A 16,640-nucleotide genomic window follows, 5' to 3' on the forward strand; every position below is an offset into this window, starting at 1 on the left:
GCAAAGAAGGTAATTTTACTCCCCCACCCCCGAAACTACATGAATGGGGAGCAAAGTTGAAAAGAATTGAGATTACACTGAAGACATCACAGGAACATGGGATGGCTATGATGAGATCAATAAACACTAAATAACAGAGCTAAGTGGGGAAAATACACAAATAACTCAAAACACAGGATCCAAAATACAGAAGTCAGGAAAAAGTTAATCACAAAGTGAGTTGGATCATGAGAAACGGCTGTAAAATCAGGTTTCATACTGTAGGGTTTGGCTTTTATAAATTGTGAGTGACTCACTGGTGAATTTTGCCAACAACATGTTAGGCAAGAAAACCCGTTGGCCAAGATTAGGATGTTGAAAAGAATACCAGAAAAAAAGAGTAGGCAGAATTTATAGCAATTTATTCTTTTAAATATAGATTTATATATTTACAAATGACTAAGCGCCTCAGAATGAGTCGATCTGGGAGGCGACGGTGTGCGGATCATCTCATTTGAATTCAGGCACTCAGCAGAATTGCAGATCCTCTAGCTCATCAAGGAGAGCCTCCTTTTCCAGCTCCAACACGGAGATCCGATGGTTCTTCTCACTCACCTTCTACGAGAGGATTTATTTTGAACTTGGTGTGAGAGCATGGACTGAGGAATTGAGAGAAAGGAGCTAAAACTTATTCAGCTTTATATTTACCTGAGTCAGTACCGTGTTTCGCCAGCGGAGGTCACTGTCCGCCAGTGGATCACAGAGACAGGGATTGCTGCTGACGTTGGGTTCACTCATTATAGAGCCGAGGGAGCCGTTAACCCGCTGGATGTGTGTGGGGAGGCAGGACCGAGCCTACAGAGAAACAAACACTTCACCACAATTAAAGAGAATAGACCTTATAATGTAAACTATGTAATTATGAAATAATTACTGAACGTTTCGGATGATGAGTTCCTAAATGCAAACGTGCACAATTAAGTTTGTTTTGATGCAACATCATAATTTCCAAACTTGCTTTCTCTTATCTTGAATAGCTATCTTGATAGACAGCTATCCATCTAGCTGTCCATCTAGCTATCTGTCTAGCTATCTGGCTAGCTATCCGACTGGCTATCTGTCTAGCTATCCGGCTAGCTATCCGGCTAGCTATCCGTCTAGCTATCTGGCTAGATATATCCATCTAGCTATCCGGCTAGCTATCTGGCTAGATATATCCATCTAGCTATCCGGCTGGCTATCTGCCTAGCTATCCGTCTAGCTATCCGTCTAGCTATCCGGCTGGCTATCCGTCTAGCTATCCGGCTGGCTATCCGTCTAGCTATCCGGCTGGCTATCCGTCTAGCTATCCGTCTGGCTATCCGTCTAGCTATCCGGCTGGCTATCCGTCTAGCTATCCGTCTAGCTATCCGGCTAGCTATCCGGCTAGATATATCCATCTAGCTATCCGGCTAGCTACCCATCTAGCTATCTGGCTAGCTATCCATCTAGCTATCTGGCTAGCTATCCATCTAGCTATCTGGCTAGCTATCCAAGTTACACTTTCAACACGAGGTTTTTGTAGTAGTCCAGAAGCTTTTGGTGCATGTTTTTGCTGGTTATGCAAAAACATATTATTTTATTTGGTTTCCTTGTTTTTAAAGCGTACTATGTAAATTTTTAAAAGGATTAAAATTCTTTGACTGCTTCAGCCAAAGAATTTCAGTCAGTTTCTCAGAACACACAAATGTCTCTAAGTTTCAACCATAAATCTGTTGATCTTAAGTTAAGCCATAAGAGTTTTGAGATAGTCCCTCATCATTGCTTTATTATTTTTTTCAGTGCTAGTTTAGCTCAATTGTTGTCTCATCTGATCAAGACATTTGGGCTTGTCCGTGTGGGCGGCTGGACAAGCCGGGTGATAGTTGGTGATAGTTTTTGTTTTTCTAACAACGTTTTCCCAATGCTATACATGAAACGAAAAATAAATGTCCAGTTCATTCTCAGGCCGACTCATCCACCGTTTGTTTTCTCAACAGCGCATTGACCCTGTACCTCTGCTGCACGTTTGTGGTAAGCGCCGGTGCTGTATCTGGTCTCGACGCACCGCAGAGCCCTGTTCTCCTCGAGCCGCTGGAAGTACCACAGCCGACCCTTCTCCAGAACCTCCAGACCCGACCACAGAGCATCCTTCTCCTGTTCCAGGTCCTTCATCCGCTTAATCTAGTAGAAAGAAAAATCAAAATGTAGAAACTCTTCATTTGGATGGCAGTTTTACTACAAATTTCATGAATAGTAATCAGAACCACACTATTATTCTTACGTCCAGTGGTACTGGAGTGTTTGGTAGAAAAAGATTCAAATATATATCACAAGAAGATAATGAACTGATGTACAACGTACTGAGGTCACTTTAATATTGAAAAAGTAATTAAAACTATGACAAAACAGAAAAACATCAGAAAATATGAACAATAGTAACAACGTAAGCACATCTGAAAATATTGAGTCTCCCCAATTGTACAGACGTCTAAATGAGGAACTTTGCAGAACAAACTGGACATGTGGGGATTTGTCACTCAGACAAATTACACCAAAATGGAAATGCTGACTGATGATAGGAGGGAAAAAAATAATAATACGTTACAATGTGGACTCGGGTCTAAAGGAGCAAAATTACAGGCTCAGAATGTACCAGAAAAATAGGAGCTTTTACCATGATTATCACTTGTGTCCCACAAGTGCTAAATAATAAAGTTTTTACATATATAGACAAACACCAATCACACTCAGAGCAGCCTTGTGCAAAAAACCTTCATCACAACGTTACATCACGCTAACATAAGGTTTTATTTCACAGATTTGGCTCCAGGCACACATGCTGATGTATTTATGGACACACACACAAAAAAGTAAATAAATCAATGGAGATTTCAAGGACAGTTCGCTGTTGGCCACTGTGGTCCTATAATGACAGCAGTGTGTTTTTGCTCCAAACAATCGATACATAACTTTAGGTTTTGCCGATGTTCTGTCACTTTCCATAACAATGGATTGAATTTGTGTCATAATCATGCTTCAGGGTCCAGCATTAGGTTAGACCCAATGGATTCTTATTTTCTATGAGACTGAACTTCTTGGGAAATCCTTAAAATACATCCAAAGTGATAAAAATACCCAAGCCCTTTAAATCCTCAGGGCCAGTGCCGTTGCCATAACAGTTGCTAGAGTCCATCCCTGTCTGGACTGGCTCCAAAGTTTCAGCGTTCACCAGCTTTTCAAACCAGTTCCTAACAAAAAGAGCAAGTGTTACTAACCTAAAGTAACTGGGTGAGATTTAGGGTGTTTTCTGTACTGCAACAAGTTCAACTTGAATCCTTCCAGAGAGGAGGACCCACATGCAGCAACAAGGACGTGGACAACTCAGTCATAAAACTAGAGTAAAGCTAACGCTACCACCTCAGGTAGATATGAAGCTAACTATCACACAAAGCTAACTGTCTCACGTAGTTTGAGCAGCCAAAACTATGCCCTTCTAACTAACTCTTCCATATTTACATTTAGCTTATTTGTATGCTTTAAATACATAGATTTGAAAACACCGACGACACCAATCAGAAGGTAAATATAGAGGAAAGATTTGAAGAAGTTTAGCGGGAAGATTTTGAAGCAAACAACACTACTGGACTTTAAAAACATAAATCTGACACATTCTTTCTCTCATTATTGTGACATTTAGCAAATAAAAACTATTTTAGTAATTCTAACTAAAATGGCTATATTTTAGTTAGAGAAACTAACAAGAATTAGTTTTTAGCTCTAAAACAAGAGCAATTTGACTTCAGTTAGTCAGAAGAAAATGTTTGCTTGTCTTTTTATTCAGTGTCAATGACAATAAACTTCTGGTTTCAACTTTATGCATTTCATGTGTTGTTGAATTTCTTTGAGTCACGGCGTGGAGTGCTGCTTTTTGAACTTTTAGCCTACTTCGTGTCGTCAGACAGGCGCTGTTTAAGTGATTTCTTGATTCTGCAGTTCAAGCAATTGTAACCAGGATTATTTTTCTATATTAGATGTAGTTTAGTTATTTCATTTTCTATTTTGTTAAATTTAATTTTATTTTGTTTTATTTAAAGATCTAATTTAAAAAATCCTCCTTTGTTTTACTTTTTCGACACTAACCGGGCGAGAGCAGGGTTGTTCTCGCGAGGGTTTAACGTCATGTGACAGCTGCACGTCAGTCCTAAATTGACAGCCACTGCTTATATTGCTGCTAAATCGCACCTTGGGTAGCAGACGCTGTGGGACTTTGACGTGCAGACATATGGTCGCTCATCTGAACGCTGAAACGATCTCTGTTTGTCAAAAGAGGAACTGGCCAGGTGTGTTCCAGATCCCACCCCCGCTCGGAGTAACTGAAGGATCTGGGACACATTAAGAATTGTCTGGTTTTTGTATACTGACCGGACTGGCGAGCTAACCATAGCGGATTCAGAAAGTCACCCATAATCTGAGGAAACATCTCCAAACCGGAAGGGAAATTCAACCAACCACTTCACAGCTGGAACTAAATGACTATTTTTGTTTTTTCCCTTCCGTCACCGACAGAGACTTCCTTGGTTTAAGGAACTGGACTTTAAAGCTGTGAAACAATTTGTATATATTGTAAATATAAATACACCTCATTGATTTTGCACTCTCCAGTTGTATGTGTCTTGCAATTTGCCACTACCTCCAGTAGACGAACCTGGAACCTAGTTTTTCACTTAGAGTGACGTTGATTTGGGTTTTTTAATAATCTTAAAATGTAACTCGGGTTACATAGCTTGGCGAGCTAGCCAGGAGATTGTTGGCATTTTGTAAACACAAATTTATTTATTTTTCTCTCTTTTTTTTCCTCTTTTTTTTTTTTGTCATCAACAATATGGATGAATTTCAAAAACTCGACATAAAAATTCCCAACTCTGTTTTGGTTGAAGGCATTTCAGATGAAGATGGTAAAGAGGAAGTATTTGACTTTTTGAAACAATATGGGAAGATAACAACGACTGAAATCATTTCTGAAGCTGACTCTGAGTTTGAGGGCCAGCTTGTGGTTGAATTTAGCAGTGGTACAGCAGTAGCTGAATTGCGTTCCATTTTACCATATTCATTCAAATCATCTGAAAAGTCAGACACATTTTTCATCTCTGAATTAGCTGTTGTATATGCAGAACATGTTTCACAGAGTAAAACTCATTCTTATTTACTTGAGTTACAGAAACTTGCAAAGCTCTCTGGCATGGATTTTGCAGAGGTGTTAAAATCCACGATGACTCAGATTGGACAATCAGTTGCTGAACTTCACTCAGCTGCTAAGATGGAGGATCCTGATGAGAAGTCTGAGGTTATGGCAGCAGCTGCAGATCCAACAATGAAGGAAGAGCCAACGTTGTCAACCGCCACTGATCCTACAGTTTCCAGACAGAGACTTGAGCAGCAACCTACCTCACGACAGAGACCTTCTCTTCATGATGATGACATCCAACCACCCGAAGTCCAGCGCTACGTGGTGGAACACATTATGAAAACTGAGGAAAGTGCTTACCATCTACAAAGGCTCCGAGTGTTTTCTGGACGGCTGCCTAGACCAGCACATGAAGCAGACTACGAGACCTGGCATTCAGGAGTGGATCTGCTACTAAAAGACCCATCAGTTTCTGAGCTGCAACGATCAAGGAGGATCGTGGAGAGTTTACTTCCCCCAGCCGCTGATATGCTGAAGCATCTAAGTTCAGATACTCCACCTACTGTATATCTGAACATATTGGATTCGGCATATGGCACGGTGCAAGATGGAGAAGAACTCTTTGCAAAATTCATGGACACTTTCCAGGATGCAGGGGAGAAGCCATCTTCATACCTCCAGCGGCTGCAGGTAGCATTAAACTTAGCCCTGAAACGAGGTGGTGTGTTAGCCAAGGATGTAAACCGGCATCTCATAAGCCAGTTCTGTAGGGGTTGTTGGGACAATACTTTGATTGCTGAACTCCAATTAAAACAAAAGAAATTGGTCCCACCTACTTTCTCTGAACTGCTACTACTTCTACGTACTGAAGAGGACAGGGAGGCAGCTAAAACTTCCCGGATGAGACAATATCTGGGGTCCAACAAACAAAAAGTAGTCAATCATGCACAATTGGTTTCTGTTGACGCAGGTGATGGTGGAGCAGTTGCTGCTTTAACCAAATTGACTCAGCAGTTGGCAGAACAACTGGCAGATGTACAGCGGCAGCTGGCTAAGCTAACATCCACAACCACCCAGCCCAGGACTACATCACAACCTAAAGTAACACACAGTAAGCCGGGTGAAAAAGGGGGCAATACAGTGACATCCAAACAGTCTCCACCAGTCCATGTTAAACCTGGTTATTGTTTCAGGTGTGGTGAAAATGGTCATATTAAGCCACAATGTAATAATGAACCAAACCCTGCTCTTGTTGCCAGAAAAAGGAAACAGTTTGCTCAGTGACAGCAGAACATCTTTCAGAAGAAGTTAAACTAGGCATGGTTCCTGTTGCGGGACAAACCGGAACCAGTCCCAGCCAAACCGGTCCCCTTATTAAAGAAAAGACTGTTAAATGTACAAAACTGCAAGCCCAAGCTAATAAACTACCCACTCAGCTACCCAAAGGTTTGATTGGATCAAAGTGTGCTGCTGTTGTTGACATTTCTGGTCATGTGTGTAACTGCCTTTTAGACACTGGTTCACAGGTGACAACGATCCCAGTTTCTTTCTATAATGATAAGCTAAGCAACCAACCTGTACTGCCTCTGGATAATTTGTTACAGGTTGAAGGTGCTGCTGGACAGTCTGTTCCGTATCTGGGGTACGTGGAGCTGGTCATCACATTCCCTGAAGACTTCATAGGAGTAAACACAGAGGTACCAACTCTCGCTCTTGTGGTCCCAGATACTAGTCCTGACAGGCCATCTAATGTACTTATTGGCATGAACACACTGGAGCCACTGTATGAACAACATCTTAGCAGTAACCATGTACAATTTCAACCCATGGCCCAAGGATATCGAGCGGTCCTGAAACTGCTACAGTTAAGGCACCAGCAAAATCAATTAGGAAATGCAGGGACTGTCAGGCTGTTAAGCACCACTCCAGTCCTTATTTCACCTGGACAAACCACTGTCTTGGAGGGTTCTGTTAAAAACACCTCTCCATCTGCCAATAAGTGGGCCATTGTTGAACACCCTAGCTCGCCTTTACCAGGGGGTTTATGTGTTCAGAGTTGTCTAATTACACTGCCACAGCATCCACCATATAAAGTCCCAGTGATCATGAAGAATGAATCAGAGCAAGAGGTGTTCATATCACCATTAACCATTATTGCAGACATTGGGTCAGCACCTACTGTTTTGTCACAACAAATCGCATCTCAAACCTCACAACAAACCACTTTGGAGTTTAACTTTGGAGACTCTCCCATTCCACCTGAGTGGAAGGAACATATTATCAACAAAATGAACAGCATGCCTGAAGTATTCTCTTATCATGATATGGATTTTGGCTGTACAGATGCAGTTAAACATACCATTAAACTTAGTGATGAAACGCCTTTTAAACACAGAGCAAGGCCAATCCATCTCAAAGATCTGGAGGCAGTCCGTGAACATCTTAAAGACCTGCTCGAAGCTGACATCATAAGAGAGTCTAAATCACCATTTTCCTCTCCAATAGTTGTTGTTCGGAAACGTAATGGTTCCGTCCGGCTATGCATAGATTACAGGAAACTGAATCTTCAAACTATCAAAGATGCATATGCCCTTCCTAATTTGGAAGAATCTTTTTGTGCTTTGACAGGGTCCAAATGGTTTACTGTGTTGGATTTAAAATCTGGCTATTATCAAATAGAGATGGCAGAAGAAGATAAGGCTAAAACAGCTTTTGTAACTCCCCTTGGATTTTGGGAGTGGAACAGGATGCCGCAAGGAATTACAAATGCACCTAGCACGTTTCAGCGGCTAATGGAGAGATGCATGGGAGATCTGCATCTTAAAGAAGTCCTTGTCTTCCTCGATGACATCATCATCTTTTCTGCCACTCTGGAAGAACATGAGGAACGGCTGCTGCGTGTGCTCTCCCGGTTGAAGCAGTTTGGACTAAAGCTCTCTCCAGAGAAATGTAAGTTCTTTCAGTCTTCTGTACGTTATTTGGGACACATTGTCTCTGAAAAAGGAGTTGAAACTGATCCAGAAAAGATTGATTCTTTAAAATCCTGGCCAGTCCCCCGCAACCTTAAAGAGTTGCGATCTTTTCTGGGTTTTGCTGGATATTACCGAAGATTTATTAAAGACTATGCTGCTATTGTCAAACCACTTAATGAGTTAACCCGTGGTTATCCTCCTGCCCGCAGCCCTGCAAAACTGAAGAAACCAGAAGGAAAGTACTCGGATCCAAAGCAATCCTTTGGAAATAAATGGACTAGCCATCAGCAGATTGCCTTTGAAACAGTCATTTCCAAATTGACTACAGCACCTGTTCTTGGGTTTGCAAATCCACAGCTGCCATACATTTTACATACTGATGCCAGTACAAATGGGTTGGGAGCAGTATTGTACCAAGAGCAGGAGGGCAAGCTGCGTGTTATTGCTTATGCTAGTCGAGGCCTGTCTGTCAGTGAGTCAAAATATCCTGCGCATAAACTGGAGTTTTTGGCCCTGAAGTGGAGTGTTACTGAGAAATTTCATGATTACCTCTATGGGACTAACTTTACAGTTGTCACAGATAGCAACCCTCTCACTTATGTTCTTTCTTCAGCCAAGCTGGATGCTACAGGTCACCGGTGGTTAGCAGCACTGTCCACTTACTCATTCAAGCTGCAGTACCGTGCTGGAAAACAGAATTTTGATGCTGATGCTCTGTCCCGACGCTCACATGAAGATACTTCTAGTGATCAGCACTGCAGAGAGAGGGAGCTCATTCAACATCTGACCAGTCAGTTGGGTAATGGTAAAGAAACACATGACATTTCCCCTGAAATTGTGGATGCCATCTGTCAGAGTTGTATAATCCGAACACAGAACCAAACTGAACTAAGTCGATCTGTCGCACTGGTTGAGTCTCTATCTGTCTCTGTTAACTCCATCCCTGATGGGTTCAGCAATGAAGAGTTGCATGGCTTGCCTCTAATCCCCTCTCTATCTCAGGTCGATCTCCAAGAACAACAACAAGCTGACCCTGCTATTCGTGAGGTCATTCATCAGCTGGAGACTGGGGAGAAGGTCCTTCCATCGGTTCGAGAGGAGCTACCTGACCTTCCTTTGCTCCTGAGAGAGTGGAACAGGTTAGAGTTGGTGGATGGAATCCTATATCGGAGAAGACATGATGGAGATGAACTTATCTACCAGTTAATCCTACCGCCCAAGTTACGACCAACTGTTTTAAAGAGCTTGCACCATGATATGGGGCATATGGGCATCGAAAGAACAATTGATCTGGTGCGCCAACGCTTCTTTTGGCCCAAAATGACATTAGAGGTGGAGACTTTTGTCAGAACCTGTGGTCGTTGCATAAGGCGTAAAGCTCAAATAGAAAGAGCAGCTCCATTAATAAATATTCAGACAAGCCGACCACTTGAACTGCTATGTATGGACTTTTTAACCATTGAACCTGACAGCAGTAATACTAAGGACATTCTTGTTCTTACTGATCATTTTACCAAATTTGCAGTTGCCATTCCTACCCCCAACCAGAAGGCAATGACTGTTGCAAAGTACCTCTGGAATGAATTTATGGTTTATTATGGAATTCCAGAGCGTATACATTCAGACCAGGGTACAGATTTCGAGTCCAAGCTCATTAAAGAGCTCTGTGCAGTTGTAGGCATGAAGAAAAGCCGAACTACCCCGTACCACCCCCGAGGGAATCCAGTCGAGCGCTTCAACCGCACTCTGCTCAATATGCTTGGAACCCTGGAAATGAAACAAAAGTCAAAATGGCGAGAGTATGTCAAACCTTTAGTACATGCATATAACTGTACAAGAAATGAGGTAACAGGGTTCACACCTTATGAACTCATGTTTGGTCGTTGTCCTCGTCTTCCTGTGGATTTGGCTTTTGGTTTACCCGTCAGAGAACAATCATCCATCTCTCATTCAGAGTATGTTAAGAATCTGCAATCCAGCCTGAAAGAAAGCTACAAACTAGCTTCTGAGAATGCCCTCAAATCAGCTGCAAAGAACAAGACCCGTTTTGATCAGAAAATTACACCATGCAGTTTGGAGATAGGAGATCGAGTACTGGTTCGCAACATCCGTCTGAGGGGTAAGCACAAGCTGGCAGATAGATGGGAACCAGGGGTGTACAAAGTTGTTGACAGAGCTGAAAATGTACCAGTTTACACTGTACAACCTGAACACAAAGAGGGACCAACTCGTACTTTACATAGAGACCTGTTGCTTCCTTGTGGTTTCCTGCCAGTTTGCTCCACAGAAGACCCTTCCATCTCCATGCCTGCCTCACAACGAAAGACTCGCAGCCAGGATGGTTACCATCCAGATGTTCCTGATGCGATGCAGGAGGATGAGGATGCTGAGCCATATGTGCCAGAAGTTTCCATCCCATCCCCAACCAGATTCAGTGTGAAGGTGAGAAAATTCGAGTCATCACCGGAATCCATTACTTTGCAGCCTATTTCACCTTTGGTTCAAAGTGATGCTGAAGCACCAGAGCATCCTGTACCTCTAATTCAGAGCACAGACCTTGAGACTGCTAGTCCATCTGAAAATGAAGAATCCTGTTTAACAACTGATTCATCACTGTCTCACTATGAAGACAAGCTACCTGTGGAACTGATTGAGACAGAGGAACTTTCTGAACCACATGTAGCTGAGCCTGTGAAAGTACACATGGAGGGAGAAGTACCTGACGAACACTTACCTGAAGTTCAAGAACCTGACGCTGAGGGTCATCTGGTCGTTCAATCTGAGTCATCCACAGGTCCTGCAAATGTCAGCTCACCCTATAACTCAGTTGAGGCTGAAATATTGCCCAGGCGATCAGATAGACAGCGTCAACCTCCTAGTCGTCTAACATATCCTGTGTTGGGTAAGCCACTCATTTCAGTAGTTCAGACTCTATTGCATAGTTTGGCAAATGTGTACACTGAGGCTCTCAGGCAAGTTTCTAATGTAAATATTCAGAAAAATTAATTCAAGTAACCATGCAACGGGACGTGCAGGAATTAAAGAGGGGAGGATGTAACCAGGATAATTTTTCTATATTAGATGTAGTTTAGTTATTTCATTTTCTATTTTGTTAAATCTAATTTTATTTTGTTTTATTTAAAGATCTAATTTAAAAAATCCTCCTTTGTTTTACTTTTTCGACACTAACCGGGCGAGAGCAGGGTTGTTCTCGCGAGGGTTTAACGTCATGTGACAGCTGCACGTCAGTCCTAAATTGACAGCCACTGCTTATATTGCTGCTAAATCGCACCTTGGGTAGCAGACGCTGTGGGACTTTGACGTGCAGACATATGGTCGCTCATCTGAACGCTGAAACGATCTCTGTTTGTCAAAAGAGGAACTGGCCAGGTGTGTTCCAGATCCCACCCCCAGTAACTGAAGGATCTGGGACACATTAAGAATTGTCTGGTTTTTGTATACTGACCGGACTGGCGAGCTAACCATAGCGGATTCAGAAAGTCACCCATAATCTGAGGAAACATCTCCAAACCGGAAGGGAAATTCAACCAACCACTTCACAGCTGGAACTAAATGACTATTTTTGTTTTTTCCCTTCCGTCACCGACAGAGACTTCCTTGGTTTAAGGAACTGGACTTTAAAGCTGTGAAACAATTTGTATATATTGTAAATATAAATACACCTCATTGATTTTGCACTCTCCAGTTGTATGTGTCTTGCAATTTGCCACTACCTCCAGTAGACGAACCTGGAACCTAGTTTTTCACTTAGAGTGACGTTGATTTGGGTTTTTTAATAATCTTAAAATGTAACTCGGGTTACACAATGATCAGACCTGGGTGTGGCTAGTACAGCTGATCCAAAACAATGTGATTAATTACAATTAATTCAACAGTAAAATGATTTTAGTTTGACAACACTGCACTTAGCATTTATTAAGATTATGTTTGTCTGAAATGGGTAAAAAAGAAATGCATTCACAGAAGTTATTTATCCATAATCAGGACCCTATATGAGTTTAAAGGCGAACTAACATCTTGCAGCCACTCTTGAAGCGTACGTGACAGCTGCTTCTCCAGAAAGACATATAGTTAGATAATATGTGCTAAATTCCAAGCTTCGGGAAAAAGTCAAGAAAATGTACCGCAGCCAAATGCATCAACTTTGTGACACTTTTATGGACTCCAGAGGAAGTAAATTGTGATCTAGTTATCACATCTGACCATAAAACACACACGGAGACAACATACACATACAGGCCCTCACCCATAGGTAGAAGCGAAGGGCCTCCTGGCTGTGAAGGCTGGTCCTCAGTGGGATGATGACTACGGCGTAGGAGCCAGAGGCGGAGAGACGACAGGCCATGGAGAGGAGGTCACGAACTGAGGGCTACCCCATACAGCTGCCTGCACCTCCTACAACAAACCACTGAGCTACACTGGTTTGTTTCAGAGAAAGAGTGAGTGGTGTGTTTGCTTGAGAGACACACACACGGAGAAAAAGGGAGAGAGAGAGAAAGAGAGAGAGAGAGGGGAAAAAGCAGAAGGACAAACAGGCACCACGGCGCCCCGAGGGCGAGGTAAATTCCTCATGTCACTGTTATGACTGGTTCATCAGCAGGGTGGAGAGCGCCCGAGCGAATGCAACAGAAAACACAACAGTATAAAAAATATAAAAATTAGAGCAGGAAACATGAAAGGTGGCAGATTTCTAAGGGTGTGGACTGGTGTGTTTTGGAGCCTCAGTGTCACTCCTGGATTTAAATCAAAACTCCACTGAGGCTGGAAAACGAGTCTCGGTCTCTTGTATCCGTCTTCCTCTGTTTCAGGACTGGCAGACGTTTCCAAGTATCGCATGAAGCATTCCCGCGCCGGTGCCGCTGAACGAAAACAGCACATGTAACTGGTTTCTTATTTTAATGCGCCTTCTGTCCCGACATGCTTCCAGGAATGCGACACAACCTGAGGAGGAAAAGGGTACAGAATAAAACATGTAGATACTGTATATGTTTATATTGCTTTGAACATGAACTCAGAACAGAAAGTACAGAAGATTTTACTCACCTGCAATAACATCTGAGGATGAAACAACAACAAAAAACAAACTGTTTCTTATTGGTGGCTGAAGTGAGATTTGACCGACAGTTTCCTCGACTCTTCATAGTTCATTAAGTTCATACCGTCATGGTACCTTTACACGGTTCCTGCAGATTTGTCCACATCCCAAAGATGCTCTGTTGGAGTGACATCTAATGACTGCATGGTTTGGACTACAGTGAACTCATAGCCATGTTCAAGCAAAATTAGCAATTTAAGGTAAGGAGCAACTAAAATATTTTAAAAATCTATTTGGCACTAGTTTGTAATCTCGGAATAGTTTAAAATAACATCTGAAGAGTGTTATTTTAACAAGAATAAACACAACAGTCACAAGACTGCCAAGTATCCGTGCGTTCCGTGCTTTCCACCCATTGACCCCTGCGGAAAAGCACCAGCGCCCCCTGCTGGATGTGGATGTCAAGCTGCTTCATGTTAATCAGTGGATGTTGATCTGTACATCTGAAAACACTCACATTACAAGAATGTTCACATCATCTTCCAAATAAGCTGCACATTCAGCATTAAGTACGTTTAATGTTACAAAGGTTGCGGTTGAGCCAGTTTCTACTGACAGTTAAACATGTTAACACATCTCTCTTTTTGCAGGGCGTTCCACTATTACACACAGTTTACTGCAAAAACATTTTAATCGTCTCTGAAATTTTATAGGCAATTTTGAGTCCGTTAAAGCTGCAGCTCTGGCTGTCGACCAGCAGGGGGAGCAGTGGGCCTTGCTTGTTGAAGGCAGCAAACTTCCACAGCGGCTGTTTTCTAAAGGAATGTAAAGGCTATGACTTCCGTGAAACACCAGGTGGCGCAACACAGCGAGAACACAGTTGGGTTGAACCTCTCTGGTCAGACCAGACAGTTTTCAAAACGTGCTTAGATGTGAAAACATACAAAATTAAAGCAATTAAAATAAATTAAAAAAAGATAAAAAATGTCAACTTCACATACAGACACTTACCATTTAGACTTATTGAAATCACCTTCACTGTTTGTTACATTACAGGTACCATTTTGTTTCCTTTATTTTATGGGGGAAATCAGCAAATGGTAACATTTTATTCTAAAAAACCAAAAACAATCTACAAAGTGTATTCATCCCTTTATGACGTTTGTAGAACTTCTTACCAGCTGAAATAGATTGAATCTCATCTACTCTTTTTTTTTGCAAAACAGCTCAAGCACAGATTTTAAATCAAATTTACATCTGAACTTTGACTAGGCCATTCTGTCTTGTGAATGTGCTTTAATCTAAACGGTTACATTGGTTATAATGACCTTGCCTCTTAAGGGTCTTTTTCTTCGAGATGGTGGGATGTTCATTTAGAAATGACACAGTTTAAGATATATATATTTTTACAATAATTCTTTCAGTATAATTCAGCGTAATCAGCTTCCTTGAGATTCATTTGTGAGTTATTTAATCCCAGTGTAGGTGGATGCCAGTTGCTACTTATAAAGTACATCTAGTTTTCAAATTCTTTTACGCTCGGTTGAACAAATTTATTCTGTTTTAAAAACAGGATTTGGGTTATTTTCTTCCAAGACGCCTCCTATATTTAGCAGGGTTTAATAAATTAAATAACAGCTGATCTGGGTGCAGAAAGCTCAGTCTCTCAGTAAAAGTCTCTGGGTAGACATGGCTCTGCTGATAAAAGTTTGATTCTAATCAAACAACTACTTTTAAGTTCAAGTTTATCTGCACAAGCACATTTCAGCGACGAGGCAGTTCAAAGTTCTTTGCGTCGTCAAAACATCGTACAGTCACCAGTTGTGGAAGAAACGACACTTTTTGACAAATGCCATCTTCAAAACCATCAAAGCACCTCAAAGATCTTAACCTTGATTTAAAGGAAATCAGTGGTTCGGCTGCTCTGCAGTTTTCTGGAGGTTTGTTCCAGATTTGTGGTGCACTTTAACACTTTCAACTGCAAGAACAGTAATAATTTGATTCTCAGTAAAAAAAAAAAGAAAAAAAAAGTTAAATAAATCTGTGTCATTCTTGAATTGCAGTTGGGCACCACAAAAATCAGTTCAAGTGCCACAAACGCTCCTGCTTTAGACTGCAGTTGGATGAAATTTTTTCATTTGGTTTGTCAGAATAAAAGGGGCGAGATACAAACATTTTGCAGAGGTTTTGGCTATAAGGGGACAGAATTTACTCCCTGCGGAGACGGACGAGCCGCGCTCTGTGTCAGCGTCCCGGGGATAGAGCCTGCAGGAGCGGACCCATGACTCCGTTACATCACGAGACGTGTGATCCCCCCCTAAATCACGGCCTAAATCTCCATGAGCTCATTGTTTCAATCCCCAACAAAATGGGGATTGCCGTGTCCCCATTTGGAAGCCCATTGCAGCTGGTCAGAGTGGATTTCTGGGCGGGTCAAATAATAAAACGAGTCTTTATGTAAATATCCCGTCCAACAAGAAGCAGCGTCTCGTTCTGGCCGTTTCTGTTGCTGCTGCAGACGTGCAGCATGCAGATTTGGAGTCATTTTCCACTCTTGGGCCCCTGCATAAAGAGGAAGTTACCTAAATATCGCATTAAGCTGTGCGACTATATTTACAGCTTAGTTAGTAGTGGTAGTAGTAATCTGAACACACATCAGTAGAAGGGGGAAGGTCGTGATACGAGCCCTACAGTGAGACGCTTCCACTTCTACAACTTTGTGGCTAAAACTGGGGGGCCCCTTCGCTTCCTGTGTTACTCTTCCATGCTTTATCACACACCTAATGCTCTTGCTTTCTCACTGCAACTACTCACACGTACTTTTAATAACGGCTGCGAAAAAGCCGGGGGACACGTGGACGCGAACTTTGCAGCTCGGGCAACTCCACGGTTGCCGTTCCAGAAAATCTGAGGTCAACATTTTCAACACGTTGCGGCACAAGCCGATGGGAAAACACGTCGTCTTTCATTGCAGACAAAGTCTAACCAATCAAAGATAAATATCTGGTTATGAAATATCTACAAAATATAAAGTCCAAACAGATTTTGTAAAGCCATCAACAAGTCCTATCACAATTCGGCCTTATTTGTCACAGTTTTGGCTCACAAAACATGAAAGCTTTCACAGTTTTCATCTTCCATGTGGTTTGTGTGAAGATCTTTCGCCTCCATATGTGACCTGATTCACTGCTGCAAACTTTAAATAATACAACAAAAAAAAAGAAAAAGAAACCCAATACCACCAGCGACAAGGAGGATTCAAACACTGATCTAAAGTTCTCCCTCTCCTCCTGCGGTTTCGACATCTGGATCTGGACGCAACAGCGAGAAATCCTCAAACTCGATCAGGATGCAAAAGAGATAAAGAGGCGTTAAGGAAAATACATGGAGATGATCTGATTCGGCTCTAACTGAGCACACAACCTTC

At 42.0% G+C, this 16,640-nt stretch overlaps 2 protein-coding genes and 1 long non-coding RNA gene across 4 annotated transcripts; 1 reads left to right on the plus strand and 2 right to left on the minus strand.

The window, feature by feature from the left end:
• Positions 1-380: 380 nt before the first annotated feature.
• LOC116736924 (suppressor APC domain-containing protein 1) lies at positions 381-14,159 on the minus strand. Its single transcript, XM_032589815.1, has 5 exons — positions 13,222-14,159; positions 12,425-13,119; positions 2,014-2,181; positions 688-834; positions 381-597 (listed from the first exon to the last, which is right to left on the minus strand). The coding sequence occupies exons 2-5, from the start codon at positions 12,521-12,523 to the stop codon at positions 508-510; spliced, it is 504 nt and encodes a 167-aa protein (XP_032445706.1). The 5' UTR covers positions 12,524-13,119; positions 13,222-14,159; the 3' UTR covers positions 381-507.
• LOC116736923 (uncharacterized) lies at positions 4,103-7,488 on the plus strand. Of its 2 annotated transcripts, XR_004342702.1 has the most exons (3): positions 4,103-5,875; positions 6,156-6,296; positions 6,790-7,488. XR_004342702.1 is itself a non-coding variant. In XM_032589814.1 (2 exons), exons 1-2 carry the CDS (start codon positions 4,883-4,885, stop codon positions 6,180-6,182), a joined length of 1,020 nt encoding a protein of 339 aa, XP_032445705.1. In that variant the 5' UTR covers positions 4,103-4,882; the 3' UTR covers positions 6,183-6,634. The 2 variants fall into 2 exon arrangements, 1 of the variants encoding a protein (XP_032445705.1); XM_032589814.1 differs by lacking the exon at positions 6,790-7,488 and having other exon boundaries at positions 6,156-6,634.
• Positions 9,731-10,503, minus strand: LOC116736925 (uncharacterized). Its single transcript, XR_004342703.1, has 2 exons — positions 10,019-10,503; positions 9,731-9,924 (listed from the first exon to the last, which is right to left on the minus strand). It is a non-coding gene; the product is annotated as an uncharacterized LOC116736925 (long non-coding RNA).
• Positions 14,160-16,640: the final 2,481 nt, after the last annotated feature.

The sequence above is a fragment of the Xiphophorus hellerii genome, chromosome 17 (genome assembly GCF_003331165.1).
Source record: "Xiphophorus hellerii strain 12219 chromosome 17, Xiphophorus_hellerii-4.1, whole genome shotgun sequence".
Classification (NCBI taxonomy): Eukaryota; Metazoa; Chordata; class Actinopteri; order Cyprinodontiformes; family Poeciliidae; genus Xiphophorus; species Xiphophorus hellerii.